This window comes from Abramis brama (assembly GCF_963993115.1).
Source record: "Abramis brama genome assembly, chromosome: 10".
NCBI lineage: Eukaryota > Metazoa > Chordata > Actinopteri > Cypriniformes > Leuciscidae > Abramis > Abramis brama.
This window is the reverse complement of record NC_139972.1, coordinates 13,061,918-13,081,513: the sequence shown is the minus strand read 5'-3', so window position 1 is coordinate 13,081,513 and position 19,596 is coordinate 13,061,918. Positions and strand designations below refer to the sequence as shown.

The 19,596-nt window shown below is 40.6% G+C and overlaps 1 protein-coding gene across 5 annotated transcripts in view; it reads left to right on the top strand.

Annotated features, from left to right (window-relative positions):
• The window catches only part of dscaml1 (Down syndrome cell adhesion molecule like 1), a 111,912-nt gene that overhangs the window by 60,041 nt on the left and 32,275 nt on the right, over nt 1-19,596 (top strand). For 4 of the 5 annotated variants that reach the window (XM_084127395.1, XM_084127394.1, XM_084127393.1 and 1 more), the window contains exons 4-8: nt 10,717-10,863; nt 11,255-11,533; nt 13,182-13,457; nt 14,091-14,387; nt 17,941-18,213. In XM_084127395.1, the coding sequence (XP_083983521.1) occupies nt 10,717-10,863; nt 11,255-11,533; nt 13,182-13,457; nt 14,091-14,387; nt 17,941-18,213 (1,272 nt within the window). Of the gene's footprint in view, nt 1-10,716; nt 10,864-11,254; nt 11,534-13,181; nt 13,458-14,090; nt 14,388-17,940; nt 18,599-19,596 lie in introns of those variants that run through there. The other variant, XM_084127396.1, reaches the window with a different exon arrangement.

The following is a 19,596-nucleotide window of genomic DNA, read 5'->3' as shown; positions in this document are numbered from 1 at the left end:
AACATCTGTCGCCAGTGCCTAACACATATTTATTTATTTATTTATTTATTTATTTATTAAAAAGTCATGGTAGTTAGGCTAATTTTTTGCCTTCATCAAAAAGGTTAGGAAACATAATAATGTACAAATTCGTTACTTTAGGTAACAAAATAGCAAAGCTAGTGGCATTTATATTAACAAAAGTTTTTTTTTTTTTTTTTCTGGCAACTACAGCTGCCAGTTTTTTTTCTTCTGTATTTTAAAGTATTTGGACAGACTTTTCAAATAAAAAATAAATTAATTAAAAATCACAAAATGAAGTTGGTTAGCTTTCAATTTATAAAACAATATAACTATTAAGACTAATAACTATTATTATTATTATTATTATTATTATTATATCCTTCAGAACTTGTCAGACTCTGTGGAACATGTTTTATTGTTAATATCATGAACTGTGCTTACTCTTCTAAGACATCTGTGTAAACTTGAGGTGAGCTGACTTCATACATCCACTAAAAATTACCTTGAGACCAGAAAATCTCTAGAGCAATTTCTTTGCAATGTAATTTTTTTATGATGTATGTGTGATTTAAGTGTCTGAATACTTTTTAGGCTGGTGTTTGTGGAAGAATGCACATAAGCAAATGTGAAAAAGCAGTCATATACCTGTTTAGAGGTTTTACTCAATTTAAAACAAATTTTAAATCTTAAATGAAAAGGGAAAAAAAAAATCAGCAAACGTAATCACAAACCTAAGGAAGAAGCAGTGCAGTTCTCCGTGAGTGATGTTTTGGCGCTCTTGCCTCAGTGTAGGAGTCACAGCCAGGCCAAACTTTCCTTGGCGAGACTCTGTATTGATTTGTGTGGGAATGGCCAGTGTGTAATGTGTGTATGTGCGTGTGTGTTTATGCCTTGTATTCTGCACATTCAGCCTACAGATTTAAGTCAACCTCACCGACAATTCCTACATCAATCACTGTCTGTTACACACATGCACCTTACAGCTTCATCTCGTCTTGAGTGCAACAGGCCTGGTTAGTTTATTAATAATTGATTTTCTGGCAAGATATTTAACAGCAAACACAGATGCGTTTTTGCTTTTGCCTGGTTTGCTCGTTCTTTCCTCCAGACTGCAGATAATCTGCTCATGTTTGGTAGTGTTAGTTCTCTTTGGTGATGTTCATTAGATATGAATTTCTTATTTCTGCTTCTTAAGGCCTGTGTCCGTATCAATTATCAATGAGCCTTAATTATTAAACGAGGAGACTCACAAAAGGACTGCAAATGTGTTTGGATTTTGTCAACTGCTTTTACGTGTGTGTTTGAAGACATGACAGCATGGAAGAAGAATAACAGATCTCTTTAATATCTCAATTGTTCAATATCTCCAAGACAACAATGACATTAAATGGAGAGAAAAAGGAGAAGTCTCTGTAGGGGGGAAAAAAGGAACCTCACATGTCTCCTCTACACTTTAAAAAAAATAAAGGTTTTTATTGGCATTGATGGTGAACATTTAACATCCATGGAAACTTTCCATTGTACAAAAGGTTGTTTATAGAGGAAACGTTTCTTTAGATTTTCAAATTGTTCTTCAGACTAAGATAAAATGGTAAAAGGTTCTTTGGAGAACCCAAAAATGATTCTTCTATGGCATCGCTGTCACTCTTTCAGAAAAGATCTCAAACTGTGCTCAAAATATTAGGAGACCTCTAACTGAGCCCTATATAAAAGAGCAACCTACAGGGATGGATGATACAATTTAGCACATTAAAAAAAAAAATCCCACTTTCTTCTCTCAGGTTCATTCTCTCCATCTTTTTTCCTAGTCTTTTGGCATCTACTTCCTCCACTGGTGGTGTTCCTGTTAAGGCCTCTCTTGTTGTCCTTCCCCTTGCTCCTTTCTTTCACATTGCGCCCCTTGAATATTTATTCTAATTAGGCTGCTGAGTATGGGAGAGGCTTTAACCAGCACAGGCTGTGTGTGTGTGTGTGTGTGTGTGTGTGTGTGTGTGTGTGTGTGTGTGTGTGTGTGTGTGTGTGTGTTGACTTATTATTTTCAGACATAAGCGGTGGTTGAGGTTGAACATGGGTTTCACAATTTCCCACTGTATGAAACTAAGAGAGGGATAGAAGGAGGAGGGAAAAGAGCGGCAGCTGGCATTTGACGGTGAAGCATGCCTTTTTAATGAGCATATTAGTCCTCCACAAACCCACTCTCCTCCAACCATTGCACAGAGAAAGAGAGAGAGAGATAGAGGGGAGGGAATGTAAGAAGGGTGTGGTGGAAAATAATATAGTGAAGTGAAGGGTCAAGAGGTGGAAGACTGTTGGAAATGAGGAGGGTTTGGAAAAAGGAGAAAATAAGAGAAGACCCAAAACTTACCTGTAGAATGATGAATCACTGGAATCACTTTAATAATATTGTGTAAGGTAAATGGAAACTTTTGCTTCAGTTGAAACTTAAATGGAAAGTTCACCCCAAAATTGTAATTTTGTCTTTCCTAATATGTTTAAAAACTTTAATGTTCCACAGAAAGAAAGAAAATAATGGAGATTTGAAATTAGATGTGGGTAAGTAAATGATAGGATTTAAATTTTGGGGTGAAATTGTCTTTTAAGAAGCTGAAATCTCCCATACAGGTGCGTTTCTTGAACAGTAAGATGTTCTTCTTGGAACCTTACACAGTTGCGACCTCCAACCTCATAGAGAGGTGGAGACCGGTAATTCTGTAGCTTCATGAGCTGGCCTTTAGATATGACAAACATCCCCACAACCTTACATCAAGCATCCCAGACACAACTTTTGCATTGTCACTGAGAGCCTGCAAGGTGTCAGGCGTCTTTTATCAAACTATGCTTCTATTATTACAAGACACTTCAGGCTGCTTGTTCTCTCTGCTTTGAATGTGAATAGAGCTGAAATGAAGGAGAGATATCATTCATAAGTGTAGATAGTGAAAGGGGGGCCACTGAAGGAATGAGTGGCTATTGTCAGTGGGTGTAGATGTCCTATTGTCAGGCGCTGAGTAATTCTTTTGCGGCCAAGAGAAAGCAGAAGAAAAGAAATGATGGTAGCGGTGAGAGGTGGAGCAGAAGAAAGTGAGAGAGAGGGGGGTATTGATTCTGCCGGAGCTCTGTTCATTCCCATTCATGCCCCAGTCAGATACTTCAGTTAATACAGGCCTTAAGATTTATCAGGATGGGTGTTTTATTGCAGTTCAATCTTAATTACTTCCTCAACAACACACACACACACCACACTCTGGGCAAATGTTCGTTAATGTGCATGGCTACACTGCAGTGTGTGGTAATTTTTGTGTGGTAATTTTTTGTGTTTGCAGATGTGAAGAGACAGATGGATAGATAGATAGATAGATAGATAGATAGATAGATAGATAGATAGATAGATAGATAGATAGATAGATAGATAGATAGATAGATAGATAGATAGATAGATAGATAGATAGATAGATAGATAGGTGGGTGGATGGATGGATGGATGGATGGATGGATGGATGGATGGATGGATGGAGAGAATGACAGGCAGATATAGTATCACAGATCCCACCTCCATTTCCCTCTTTCCTCTTAGACTTAGCAGGTAGCTGTTTTTGTCCTCTGCAGTTAGTAAATGTTTGTGTCACTGTTGCTGGGCTGGGTTTTGCGGCCATGTACCATATGTCACATTACTATTTAATTTGTTCTGTGCGTATCCACAGCGACCCTTTGGGCATCTCCATGGCCTGGTGTAACATGATGTGGCATTGTGAGGTTAGGATTTGTGCGGTGTTGTATTTTGTTGGTGTATACCTCCGTTCTGTTGTTTCTATGTAAAAGGGATTGTGTTGTGGATAGCCGCACTTTCGGAACTGTCCAAGGTGCTGAACTGGAGCAGCTGTGCAGATACACTACTAGCAGTTCTGAAGTTGTGATTGTGTATTGGTGCTGTCCTTGGTGCTGAAATTATTTGACACTATATGAATACTCTCTCCTCACGTGGCTCATCTTTGTGAAGTTACCCTGATCTCCTGTTTCCACTAATTCAAGCCTTTATTCTTCATGAATCAGGCTGAAGACAGATTTGAAGGTTACATCGCAGTTTGTAAGTCACCATAATGCAATTAGATAGTGTAACCCCACACCTAGCCAGTCATTCACGATTATTTACACTCCTTTTGTGGCGGTGTATGTGCGTATGCATGTGTAATTATGTATGTGTGAACAGCATTGATATCAAAAGCAAATTAGGTTTATCGGGGTGACTCCGCTCTGACCTTGGCGATGCAATGATGGCGGAATCGTACACACACACACACACACACTCTCACACACATGTTGTGGCCAGAAGAACACATGTTTATAGTTGAACTCTCCACACTCAGCAATGTTTTATGCCTGCCCCCTGTGTCCTGTCATTAGGACAAACCAGGACGGAGTAGGCACTCGGATGAATACTAACATGCATGCATGGATTACATGGGGGACATCTGGCTCTTTATTTGACATTTTGACCTTTCTGATTCTCAGAAAGTGAATTCAAAAGTCTGTCTTAGTATTTTATGTAATCTAGTAAGGCTTTGTTGTGTTTCACATTAAAACAATTGGGTCTTGTGTTGTTTAATGTTATCAGTGCAGTAAAATAGAATGATTTTATAGGTGACTTCTCGGAGATGTACATATTCCACTATAGATCATAGAGGTCTTCAAGTCACAATCCAGATCAGCAGCCCTAAAACTGCTACAAACACATTTAATACCCTTGAGAAACATTTAGTTTATGTCTGTTTTCAAAGAATGAATGTTGAGTTGCACACAGACTTGCATGAACACATACTGTCAGGATAGAGAATGTGGGACAACTTATATCAGATAGCTAAAGTGTTAGATAGAGGGAAATAGTTTTTAAAAGAGAGGCTGCATTCAATCTGTCAGTGTTTGGGATTGACAACTGCATTTACATACAGAAGTGTGTCACAAAATATCCTGTTAACACAAAAGCTCACAATATGTCTCAAACACTATATAATTGGAAGTCAAGTGTTCTATTTGTGGCGACGTCCATAAAACAACAAAGTCTTAAAACAGATGACATGACAAGAGTCCAATCAAATCTTAATTAACCAACTGGAGGGTCAGATCTCAAAACTGATGGAAGTAGCTCTCGTGGAAGACAGTGACTGGGTATAAAACTTTAAAATCACATACAACTTGTATATATGTCTCTATAAGACTGTATGATATAAGAATGTTGCTCAGTCTGTTTCCGTCCACACAATAGGGGTCCCCCGTAAAAAAACATTTTCTGAAAATTTACAAGTGTGAGTTTGGTTATAGAATGCTGATATCACTCAGCCGTAAAAACCTGAACCGTGTGTGAACACAACTGTATTAAGGATTCAAATACAGGACTGATAATTGTATTCAGCTGCTGTGTGAACATGGCCATAGAGATCACCCACACAGATGTAATTGAGGTTCTCAAGAAGAGTGAGCCGGAACGTTGGAGTATGGAGACGAGGAGAACAGCGGGAGCCAGTGCAACTACAGAACTCAGGCTGAAGTTGGACAAGAGTGGGTGGGAAGGAAAGAGTGACAGCAGGGAAGTGGAAGAAGTAGGTGAAGGGAAAGGCACAATAAATGTGTGGTGCATTGGTTGAAGAAATCTGCTTCCTTATCTAAATGTAACTGCAAGTTCTTTGAGCACACTATATGTGAATAAAGTCAGAGCTACTGGGCTTTAGGCATGACATGCAGTGGAGCATCTGCAGCCCCTTCGGTCATGACTATATTCATAATGTAGTACACCTGTAGCGCCTTACTGCATTGCTAAAATGATCCCCTCACAACATAAATAAAATAAGGGCACATCTGAAAAATCTTTAAGTGCTGCCCTTCCACTAGAAGATATACATTATGTAAACTAAAGTTAATAGTTTGCCTCTAACTCTGTGTCTAAACCAGGCGCAACAGCTCAAGGCTGTCTACACTCAAAAGTTCCAAATCCATTGGTTCTGTTGTCAGAAGTAGCGCAAAAGCTTGGAGTATGTCAGAAATATGGTGAAGACATGGTGTAAGGGTGCTGTTAAGCAGGTGTTTCACATTAACGATGTTTGACCAATCAACATCCATGTTCAGAACTGTCCATTGTATTATAACTGAGCTTGACACTTGACATTACATATATCCAGCATAAGGGTCCATCAGGTGTATAAAAGGTGCTTTGTTGTAAGACAAGGGCAGGCGAGCGGGAACTAGAGTCGTCTTTGGAAACACCACATCGTGTCAAGGAAGATTTGGTTGAGGCTTTCTTACAACATCAGCAGTGCAGTGCGTTTTTGAGCGTGACTGTTTCTGTGGAAGGAAGAAAAAAGAGTCGACAGCAGAATTTCTTTCGCTTCATCTTTCCTTCTCCGTCCCATCACCAACTGTCTTCCTTCACTTGGTGACATTGTTTTTAATCTTTGATTCCCTCTAGCTCTCTCAGCTCTCTTGATTTTTGTCAGCTCTCCTTCGTTAACCATATTCTGCATCGAAATGACGTTGAGTCCCGCCCGCGGCCAATCAGAGCCCTGGCTGGCCTGTCTCTCCGTGTGCCAGGCTCTCCGTGCGTGCCCTGGTAGCCCGTTTGTGGCTTAACGAACAAACGAATGTTAGCATCCCCACCGTTTACTCCCCTCCTCGCCAGCCTTCCCATCATCCCTCCCTCCTTCTCTCGCTATGTTTTTGCACATGCCACCGCAGCGCCCCCTAACCCACATCACGTGAGCGCAGGGGCCCTAGCAACAGTGAGAGAGAGAGAGAGAGGGGGAAAAGTGGAGCGAGAGAGGGAAAGAGGGAGGGGGAAGAGACGCAGAGCATTAATAAGTAATGGGCCGAACAGTTTGAAACCCGGTCCTCGTTAGCATTGCAGCGGCGCCATCATTTGCATGGGAGCTCCTAGAGCAAATTCAACAACAGCCCACACCCCTCTTTTTTTCTCTCTCCCTCCATCTTCATGTGTCTATCGTTCTGTCATCATGCATTCTCCTTCTGTCGCTCTCTCTCGATCTCTTTTTATTTGTGATATTTTGGTATTTCTTTCCTCTCATCTCGTGCACGTCTTCTTCCTCTTTTCCCTTCTGTTGTCGTTCTGTCGTTCTCCGCCTCTACCTCAGTGTACCCTGGCATTCGTGCATTTCAATTGTATTTTTTGTTGTTGTTCTATTTTCCACACTATTGTGTATTTCACATTACTATTCATATCCTCTCATACTCTGTTTCTTTTTACCTTGAAAAGGATGGCAGGAAAATGGCGGCTTTACTTCCGGTAGGGTTTTATTTTTAGACCGGATCTTTCTCAGCTGCACTGTGCTGAGAGAGCGAGAGAGTTTTCCTGCCCTCCTGACATCCCGTAACAAAAAATACACATTCTCCAACATGTATACAAACCTCTTTTCTCTTTATGTGTGTGTGCGTGTGTTTCTCTGGCCTTTGGGAGTCTGTGTAGAGTGAGATGTAACTGGAAGGTTGCCATGCTCCACACATAAATCCAATTCCACAATTTTTTTTCTTCTTTCGGTCTGACATGATGCCCCAGGCTGCCCACGCTACACACTCCAGCACTACCACAGAACCGTGTATGTGTGTGGTACACTCAAGCCCTTGTTTTAGACAGACCTTACATGCCCCCCCTCTAATCCTTCATGCACACTCATACACACACACCTCAAGGCGAAGGAAGACTAGACAAGAATTGATCCGCACTCCCAAACAGAACTGATCGCAAGGAGACGTGGGACTAATATGTGCATAACTCTGTCTGTCTCTCTTTTAATCCATCAATCTCCATTTTTTATTCTCTACACCCAACGGGTCACTTCTTGTGTGAAGACAAATGTCTTATGTAAAGTCACACATGCACGACATACACACATGGTGTATGCATTTTCTTTGAAGCATAAATCAATACTCAAATAAAGGAATCCACTTCTTTTAAGTAGCAGATGTGTAACTGTGGTGTTCATATGGGAAATATGGGTTGAATATGGCTTGCAACATTTCCCTCCTCAGCCCCCCCAAAAAATAAGATGGAGAAAAAGAGATATGGAGAAAATGAGTGGAAGAAAATAAAAATGGAGGGAGTATGGTGTGATTTTACCATCACATCATTTAAAACCTTGATGACAACTAACCTAAATTGATGGTGATGTTTTCTGAAAATATTTGTTGTACGTTGATCTGAAATCTCATATTTTCAGCAAATATTGACTGTTCCCACATTACCTCAAGGTGCCAATTTCGTACAATACGATACAATAATAAAAAAATAACCACCCCTAAACCTAACCCTCAGTGGGACAGATTGTACAAAAATGTACAAAAAGAGATTCATATGAATTTGCTACCAGTTTGCCTAAATGTACAATAGTTATGATAGTTGCCATGAAACAGTGTTGACTGAGCACATCAAATGGAAAACCTTTGTTTCTTTATTTTCTTTTCTCTCTTTTTTTGTATAGAAAAGATCAGTTTGTATAGAATAGAACAGTGTGAACTTTACTCAAAATATCTCCTTTTGTGTTCTTCAGAAGATACCGGTTTGGACAACATAAGTAAATGATGACAGAATTTAAATTTTTGGGTGAAATAACTGTTTAATATTTCACTTCAACTGTGCAAATTATACAGCTAAGGGGTAAAAAAAAAATGAAGGCAGGGTGAAAAAGAAAAAATGAGAGAAAGAGAGACCTTGTATCCCTGGTTGCTGATATTTAATTTACCAGTCTTCACAATGAGAAAGATCCAAGTGACTGCGATTAAACCAAAATTACTCACTGACTACCTCTCTTTCTCTCGCTCTCTCTCCCTCCCTGGTCTCTCGCTCTGGGTGAAATGTTGTGACAGCGTTGCGCTGATGTTGTAGGGGGTTAAAGTCACCAAGTGCATATTATCCTGTAAGGCTTAATATGCAGGTTGGAGCGCGAGGGCCGACTCTTAAATTACAGTTTGCTGGGCCTAGCACTCAGCGTGACAACAATACCTACACAGACACTGTGTTACGTCTATACACACGTATGCTTGTGCTTAGCTGTCATACAAATATTCATTCAGCAATACATTTTTGTGATGCAAATAATCACACATCCATACACACACACACACACAATTTTGTGCACACATACTTCATTTTATTGCCTTATCACATGGCCATGACATTCACACAGACACACGCTGAATTTATCTTTGTTTCCAGCCATTGTCTTTGTTTGTCTCTAGCTACTATCTGCATGTCTGTGTATGTGTGTGTGTGTGTGTGTGTGTGTGTGTGTGTTTGTGTGTGTGTGAGCTGCTTGTTATAGTGATGGAGTGTGTGTGTGGGCTGCCGAGTCAAGCCTGTCCTCTCCGCTTTCATAAATCTGCGTTGGATGAAGCTCTCGAGCCATAAAACGCATCGATCGCCATCCTTCACACACACACATGCTCTTCCCACTGGGTAATCCTGCTTTCTGTTGGAACGTTGTGTCTTGTTGAGTGAGTTTTGAATGCACAAGTTTGTCCTAATATAAATGGATAAACAAGATAGTCAACTAATGATACCTCAGCATAAATATATAGTCTAAACACATCTTCATGTTTTTAATGAGTCACAGTGTGGATATGACTCCAGATGTTGACCTGTAGCTGAAGGTGTGGTCTTAAAGTGTGCTTATATATGTGTTTGTGTCAGACTTGTGTTTTGTGAGTTTTACATTTCCAGTCCAGTTAGTTTTCTCATAACGGAACGGTTGGCCTAATCCACATGCCTTGCCTGCCTGGAGAAAGTAGGACACACAAAGGGACTGACTGACTGTTCTCACACACTGACATACTTTACTGTTGTTATTGTGACCAGTGATGTGCAGTTTAGCAGAACACAGACAAACTCTTTTTTTTTTTGTACTCTACGCACTCACATTGTATTGCTCGTAGGTTGCTCTTTCATAGCTCAGGGGACTTCTCAGTTATGTTTCAATTATTAACTTAGGTGTTTAGATGTTTCTGAGGATGTTGCCCCCACTGAGAAACAATATAGATACAGATCTCTATATAGTGTCCATAAAAATTCTGCCTAACTATGAAATCACACACAATGACCATAAACAACACATATCATCAAACATATTATTTGTAAACTTTCAGAGTCTTTTTTGTGTCAGAAATATTCACAGCTAAAATGTACTGATTTGAATAAGAAGGACTGAAAAGGAAGGAGAAACATTTATCAACCACTTCTGGCTTCTGGGTGAGTGCTGCAATGTAAAATATGGCCTTCATGGATGTATAGATAAATCAGAGTGGAGTCAGGCCTCACTGATGTGAAATGAACGTGACAGTAATATACTGTTACAATAACATACACATCAAATATTTGAATCTTAGTCTGTAATGAATTACTTGTTGTATCCTTCAAAAATTCTTTCATGTATGCTCGTTAAGTTTTGTATGTAGTAACTGGAGACATATTTCTGGACGAATTTGTATCTCAGTGAGCAAGTATTCTTTCCAATTATAACGTTGGGATTTTTGCAGAAGTCTAAAGATGGTTATTCTATCTGTGACTGACTGAATTCAATTCCTGTGGTTGAAGATTTGCACATAAAGTTGGTACTGAAGGGACTTTTTGAGAATCATGTGGCTTCAGTGTTTTCTATTAATTTGTGGGTCAGTGAAATTCATGTGCACATGTTTATATGACCTCTTCTCTGTCTTCAGGTAACAGGTTTTTCCTGACATCATATGGGGCCCTCTACATATCTGACGTTCAGAAAGAGGACGCCCTCTCTACATACCGCTGCATCACCAAGCACAAATACAGCGGAGAAACCAGGCAGAGCAATGGGGCTCGTCTCTCTGTGCTGGGTGAGTATGAGCATTTGTGTGGGTGTGTTGGGCAATTGACATCTTTGTCATTTTTGTCAATCATAGTCTACGAACCATATTTTCGTAAATGGTTTTGTTACTGTCTTAAATGTGATTCTTTGAGAAGTAACATTAAGATTCTAATTTATGTCATTGGTATTTAAAGGGATTATATTCTACATTTTTAATTGTATATTTTTTCCCTCAAGGCCGCTTATGATTTAAGTTAAAGGATTTTGCAGAAAAGTAATAGTAAATAGTTGTAATTTGTTTAAACATGAGCATTTTCTACCTTTACTCAGACCATTAGAATTAATCTGACAGTTTTGTCAGATGTAAGTATGTAAATTGTTGTTGTAATTAGATATTATTGCTTTCTCTCTTTCATTAGACCCCACTGAATCCCCGCCTTCTGTGATGGACAGTTTCCAGTCAGGAGAGGTACAAGTGGGGCGCAGCATAGAGTTGCCCTGCATCGCCTCCGGGTACCCCAACCCTACCATCCGCTGGCTGAAGGATGGGAGACCGCTTCCTGCTGACTCCCGCTGGACGCGGCGACTGACCGGCCTCACAATCAGCGATCTCCGCCTGGAAGACTCCGGAAACTACATCTGTGAAGTCACCAACAGCTTCGGCTCCAAAGAGGTCACAGGACACCTTAATGTCATCGGTAAGGAAATAAAATAGGAAATAAAGGGAAAGAGGGGAGTGACAAAAAGGACTAGTGGTAGGGCAGGAGTAAATTACATAAAACATCACCATTATACTTTTGATGAGGGAAAAATGCAAGCTTTTCAAAAGTTACAAGCTATCTTCACCCTTTAATTTTTAGATATGTTCTTGGATCAACATTCTTGTTGGTCCTGGAACCACGTTCCTGAACTTGGATTTTATGGTTAGGCATAGAGATAGGGCTGTGGTTAGAGCTTCAACACCATTCTTATGAGCCTGGGGTTAGGGATTATGTTATTCTTTCAACATGTATACTTGGCTAAATCTTATCATCCTTTTCACTTATCATAGTTTCATCAAATAGGAGATGTTGCTGAATCAACTTGTTGGTTCTCGAACAACATTCCTATTAAACAGTCATTCTTAAGCATAGGGATAGAGCTGTGGTTAGGCTTAGTAAGAGTAGGATTAGAACTATGTTTGTTTAACTGAAATGTTGTTCCAAAACTAACAGAAGATGTAGGAACGTGCAACTTCAAAGTAATAGCCACCTACTCTATTCCCCAAAGCAGAAACCAAAACCCTGTAGTAGGTGTCCTCATCCTTGGTTCTGGAGATCAACCTTCCTACAGAAAGATTAGTTCTGACATTGCTTTCATTTAACCTACCTGTGATTTTCAACTGAATCCAAAGAACTTGATTTGCTGGCTTAGGTGTGTTGGAGTTGGAATTATAGAAACAGGGATGAGGACTCTTGCCCCAGAGTTTTGGCTGCCCCATCGAGGTACTCACCATTTATAGTAGAAGAAAAAAACCAGGGCCAGTGGATCTGGGTCACCGGTTGGGTGTCAGTTTATGGAATGATTTATTCGTCCATCTCTTACAAAGTCCTGGAATATCCAAAACCTTTCATTCAAAGGAGAGGGTCCAGGTCAAGTAGGTTCAACACCATGCCATCGAACCAATCTAATGCCCCTTATCTCCTGTGCAGCTGTGTTATAAGGAGAAAGAGATATCGAACGGATTATACCAGAGAGTGAGTAAGCAAGAAGCACATTTGTGTTTAAGTGATTTTGGCACACTGATAGGCCTCTGCCACCTTCTCTGTGACTTTCAGAGAAAGCAATATGAGAGGACAGGAAGACTGTTGTGGCCTCTCCAGTCTGACCCCTGTTTTACCAGAAATGGGTGTATGTGCAGACATGGGAAGGGATCTTAGACCAGTGGGATGGTATTAGCTGGAGTCTTAATGTGAAAGGAAGAGGGGAATAAAAGAATGGGAGGTGGGGTGGACATTTGGACTTTTAGCCAGTGGGCACATCACACCAGTGTGCTCACACAGATTCTGACAGGACAGGAGGAGAGGAGGGCACACACAAATACATACATACCCACACACACACACACACACACACACACACACACACCATCATGCACAAAGGCCTCCAGCACATAACACCAGCTGCCTTATTGCTCACTGACATTTTCTCTCGCTCTCTCCATCCATCTATCTAATCTATCTGTCCCAAAAACATAGGACTGATAAGGCACAACATAATTTTAACTTTTACTCTAAAAGAATATGTATTTATTCAAAACTTTACCCTCAGACTCAAAAACCTCTCTCTCTCTCTCTTTCTCCACAGAGCCTCTGAGAGTCACTTTATCCCCCAAGAACCTGAAAACAGGCATCAGCAGCACAGTGATTCTGTCATGTGCTGTTCAGGGCTCGCCCCACTTTACCGTCTCCTGGTTCCGCAACACAGAACCCATCGTGCCCGACCAGCACTTCTCCATCCAGGGTGCCCACAACGAGACACTCTTCATCACGGCAGCCCAGAAAAGACACTCAGGGGCATATCAGTGCTTTGCCACTCGCAAGGGTCAGACCGCACAGGACTTCTCCATCATACTGCTTGAGGGTAAGTGGATAATGGGATGGCGCTGAAGGTTGTGGTTCGGATTCTAACTCTGCAGTGGTTAAATACATTTTTTGGCATCAAAGTTCCAAAATTAGATTACTATTATTTTATTATTTTTTAAGTTACACTGTGTCCTACACAGGCATGACACGACAAGTTTCCAGTAACAGGTACTTTTGCTGTTCATAATGAACATGAAATACTGCACAACGCAAATGCATAACAGTCTATCAGAATATATTTGTTTTTTAATTTACAGAGACAGAAAGGAACCAAGCATCTGGAAAAAAAAAGAGCAGATCCCTAGTGATCTGTAAAAATCTGGCATTTTACGGTTTTACAATTTAATTTTATTAAATGCATTTAAATTTGGTTCAGACAAAATATTAAAAAATTCTGTTTAACCCATTAGTTAACCCTAATTAAATGATTTGAACAAATTGACTTGCTTTTTTCAGTGACATATCTGGTTAGGACACAGTTTCATAGTGCAATACAGCATTAGTGACATAAAATTTACCATTTTTGAATCACTCTTGACTCTTGAATCACTTCCTATGAAAATTTTCAGCAGTGTGCTTTTCAAAGATTATGAAGTCTTCTATATGTATTGCTCTCTCTTTTTCCTGTCAGACGGCACCCCACGGATCGTCTCGTCTTTCAGTGAGCGCGTGGTAGCCCCTGGCGAGCCCTTCTCTCTCATGTGTGCAGCCAAAGGCGCCCCTCCCCCCACCATCACCTGGACGCTGGACGACGAGCCGGTAGCGCGGGACTCGGCGCACCGGGCCAGCCAGTACACGCTCTCCGACGGCTCCACTGTCTCGCACGTGAATGTCACCAACCCCCAGATCCGCGATGGGGGCGTGTACCGCTGCGCCGCACGCAACTCGGCCGGTAGCGCCGAGTACCAAGCGCGCATAAACGTAAGAGGTGCCTGTCTACTTTTCAATCTCAGACATTTAGGGTTATAACCCGCCACCTCCCCGACCCCTGACCCCTGAACTCCTTCACCTCATCTCAAGTCCAGATGTCATCGCTTCTGATCAACTCAAATGTCACTGTGTGTGTGTGTGTGTGTGGGGGGGGGGGGGTGTGTGTGGGTGGAGTGTCTTATGTTGTTTGTTCATCGCAGCACTGTCACCTGTGCATTTTCTCATCTTGAACAGCATTCTTTCTACTGTCAGATCATCTGTTTGTGTTCTCTGTATCTTTCCACTTCTCCTGTTCGTCTCTCCATCTGCTGAGTCTTTGTTCCTCTCTTTCACACATACACGGTGTCTCTGTCTCAATGTCGCCGGCTGGCTGGCACACGTGTGGTGTCCTGGCTGTTCTGGGACAGAGTGGAGAGCTGGCAACAGGGAGATGCCATCACGCCAAAGAGAAAAGAGACACGTCAGCTAAGAAACCAGACTGAGAGGAGAAAAGATGAGTAGAAATGGTAGAGAAGGGTAGAAGCGAGGGAAAATACTTTGATTAGAAAAGATAAGAGAGGACAAAAGTGGAGAAAAGAAGAGGCAAAAACTTAAAGAAGAAATGAAGAGGATAGAATCTCAGAGGATAGGAGAGAAGTGGAGCAAAGACAAGATGAGAGGAGAGAAACAACTCAGAGAAGGGGAGTGAAAGGAGAAAAATGACAAGGTATTAGAGGAGCAGAGCAGAGACCAGATGAGAGAGCAGTGGAGAAGGAGTGGAGTATAGAGGCGAGCGGAGAAGTAGAGATAATATACGATTAGTGGACAATTTTTTAGATTATATCATAATAAAAGACTAGTGTGGAAAAAAATGTAAGTAGGAATGGAAAACAGAAGTAGTGACAGATCTTTTTTTCGTATTATGACGTATTGGGATTTCAATGGACCATAGTCAGGGTAACGCCATACTTAATTTCAGGCAGATATCAAACAAGGCTGTGAGGGATAGAATACAGCGCGTTCAATGGATTGTGCTGTTGTTTAACAATAATCTGATTGATCAGCTGAAGAAACGTCTTTCCAAACAAAACAAAAATGTTGTAGATTTGGAAGAGAGAAATAACAGGCCTCAGCTCTGAATATCTTTTTAAAGATCTGATGCCACTTACCTGACAATTCCAGTAATTATTTCATCCTCAGTTGTGCTTGTTTTGTCAACCCAATACCTTGTAAACAAAGACTTTGTGTCCAGGCAGACAAATAAAACCCAGTAGGCCAATCAGATTAGGTTTGCCAGATCGAGACAGTTTTGTGCATAATATGCATCAGACGGTTGGTGAACTGTCTGTGGGCGGTCGGTGGGCGTGCCGTCTGAGTGAGATTGAGTCGTGTTGACAGGCCTGTTGAATTCACCCTCTCTTCCTCTCTCTATCTCTCTGAAATGTTCAGTTATGACATATCTGTCTGCTTTAAGGAGACATGCCAGAACAATCATTGCAGTGAGAATGAGACCCCGTGCCAGGAAGCCACAGTTAGTGCACACACACACTGAATGATCCCAATGCTCATGGACACACTCATATAGTCTTAAAACACCACTGCCTGACTAATACACTCTGACCGCAGTGCGCTCATGAAAAATGACAGCATTGACTTCTCACGCACACTCATTTATTTTTGAGATGATAGTTTCGCAACACAGTATTTAACAAACACAGACACCCGTGAGCAATAAGGCCCATTCTTCCTGCGAACGTTACAATAGAGTTGCTCAGTTACTGTCTGGATCCTTATCTAAGTTCATACATTCATATATTATGTTTGAGAACAAAAGAAAAATAGAGAAATAGAAAGACAGCCAGAGAATAACTGTGAAGAAGAGAGAAGAGGGATACTGTGCGACAGTCTTCTTGAATAATACATCAGGGTTGACTTGTCAGAGCGGTGACTTCAAAGCACAACGCACGCTGAGCTGAGAGAAAGGGAGAGAGAGCAACAGAAGAAGAGAGATATACGAGGTTGAGGAGTGGGCTGTTAGAGAGGATGAGAATATTTGTGTGCATAAAATCTCCATATGCCCCATCGACGATTTATAAGCCGATCCGCCCTCCATTTTGAGGGAAACAAAATGTCCTTCTACGTCTTCGTACGTCCTTCTACGTCTTCGTACCTTGTGCTTTTGGTTCCTCTTTTTTACACCTTGTCTGCTTTTTTCTTTCTGCATCCTCAGGCATTGGCCATTCAAACCTTCACAATGTTTCACCATCCATTCGTTCGTATACCCCTCCATCCTCGTGTGTGATCTGAGAGCAGAGTCCTGAAGAAAGTCAGCCATGTCTTTTTCCCAAAACAAAGAAAACAAAACAAACACGAATTGGTCATTATTAACCTTTTCAAATTCGGCGATGACTGTTCTTGCTAGCAAGAACCAGAAGCTGTTAGCATATGCTAATCACATGAAAGGGCATTCGCACTGACAGTGTTTTGCAGCGACAGAGCAAGTTTAGCGATAGTTGGTGATTTGAGGTTACCAGAGAAAAAATTTGTGACAAATTTGAGCAAACTTTATGCAAATGCACAGTGACTACCTGATAGTGGAGCTCACGTTATCCATTTCATGAAACTGAACGCGTACTAGCAATCAACAGCCTGCTAAAAAATTGCATTAACAAGCCTAAGGTGTTTTTTTGCTGATTGAAGCTGGCCATCAAAACTGACCAGCTTGAAAACAATCTAACAGCTTAGGCTTATTTAAGCTGTTTTTTCATTAGGTCAGTGCAGTGACTTGGCAAACTCCAACGATTAAATCGATGTCAGTGTGAATGCCGCCTCAGACTTCAGACTACTACTGACCAGTTCCAATAAAAAGCACAAAAAGCACCAGTGTAGAATTACTTTTCAAATTCAGTAGCTATTCAGCATTTAGCTCATTCAACTTAACTGATTTAGCTATTAGCAGGCTAACATGGCACAGTTTCACTAAAATAATTCTAAGGCCTCTGCTCTCGCAGTCCTCAATCCTTTAAATGTGTATTTTGGGACGTTGCTATGAAATGTAATGTTGTATTTTCACTCTGCCTACACAAACACATTAGGTTAGTATTTTATTGTTAAGATTACGCCGCACATAGCCTTACCATTAAATCCATTAACTTGGCATATTAATGTAACTGCAGAAACACACTTCATTCAGTTGCTGAATTTATAAAGGCATGGTCCTTTGTGCCAAGCTCTAATCAAGGATACGGTGCAAGCCACATTGAAACTTTAGATCCATACATCTATTACACCACAATCTGCGCTGTGAAGACCAAGGGCATTCTAACCCCCCTCCTCCCCCTCCACCACTCGCTCTTCTGCTTTCTTCCTCCCACATTTCTCCCTTCTTTACCCAAAATGTCCATGCAAAACCTGGTCTTCCATCTCCCACTCTTTCTCAAATCCTTTTCTTTTACCCTTTTCTATCCGCCACATTCTCCCTCTTTTTTGTCTTCCTTCCTTCCTCCCTCCCTCTCTCTCTCTCTCTCTCTCTCTCTCTCTCTTTCTTGCTCTCGCTTTTCTCTCTCTTGCAGGTCCTCCAAGTATCCGGGCCATGCGGAACATCACGGCCGTGGCGGGTCGCAACACTTTTATTAACTGTCGTGTGATTGGTTACCCCTATTACTCCATCAAGTGGTATAAAGATATAGTGCCATTGCCAGACAACCATCGTCAGGTGGTGTACGAGAATGGCACTCTGAAGTTGAGCGATGTGCAGAAGGGCATGGATGAGGGGGCGTATCAGTGCAGTGTGCTCATCCAACCCCAGCTCTCCATCAGCCAGACTGTCTACGTCACAGTCAAAGGTTAGTGCTTACTACCAATTATTTTGGGTAAGTTTATGGCCCCTTAAAAAAAAGTCAAAAGGGCAATCTACATTTGATTAAGGACCTATTTATTTACAGGTTTTTAAGTGTAAAAAAATTACAAAACTTCATAAATATGTTATATCTTTGTTTTGTTTTTTTAAGATTTAGTGTGAACTCTTTCATACCAAGTCTGACATTTTAACAATGATCCGTATAATCTATTATTGTCAGAGACTAATAAAAATTCAGTAAATAGTTTTTTTGTGTGTGTGGGAAATTGTGATATTTTAAATATATAGGCTATAACTTTGTGTTTATTAGACATTTTGGATTTAGTATAAAATCCTTCACACCTCTTTAGATATAATCATCATCAAATATCAAATATGTAAAAAAAAAAAAAAAGATGTTTTTTTTATTTTTTTTAATTCAGGTATCTTAACTTTGGATATAATTCCCAATGGGTACAAACACTGTAAAAACCAAACGGATTCATTCTCTAAAACACTAAGTCACTTAAGGCTAATATGGCTATTTATGCAAGCAAAACCACCATCTACTGTAGAGCACGTTTTTTACATAAAGCACATTTTTACAAACATTTTTAAAAATATAAATCCCATAAAAAATATAACACTTTGCAATAACTCTTTTAGCAGAACAAAGATGCCTCATTAGCGGATGTTTCTATGGGCCGCTATACAGTACGTAAGCCATCTGCCATATTGGAACGGTCAAAGCCGGTTCGTGAACATACGAGAGCAAGTTGACTGTGTGTCTGCAACCATAATTAGACGCATTTATGATTATCTATATCTGCAATAGATTTCTGCAGATAATGTTGCTATATCAACACAATACAAGACGAAGGTGTCAGCTAACATGACATTAAAAAGTTATCATTGTAAAAGTAAAAACATTAAAAAGTACAATAGTAAAAACCTGTAATATTGAATTAATACATATAAAAACACAAACTAACACATTCTCACCTGTGAAAGATTATTATCCCATTTATTTGGGAATTTAAATGTCTGCGGTTTCACAACCAGAAGCTGCGCAATTTTGTGGCATCATTGATTCTTACTGTGAGTGGCGACACGCTGACAGTTCCAAGATGGCGGGTGCGCCGACGTGTCTTGAGTGGTCGAATGCATCATCTACGTATACACATCTATGGTATGCACCTTCAAGTGGGTTTGCCAACTGCCATTAATGAAAAAAAGAGGAAGCTCAAATGTGCATGTGTGACGCGTGAGAACCAATGAAGACATGTTCTAGCGCGTCACTCTCACACGTTTAGCATATTTGATGCACACTTTTTTTTACTGTTTATTTTTATCTTCCGTCAGACTATCTGACTTCGTTGCAATGGGTTGC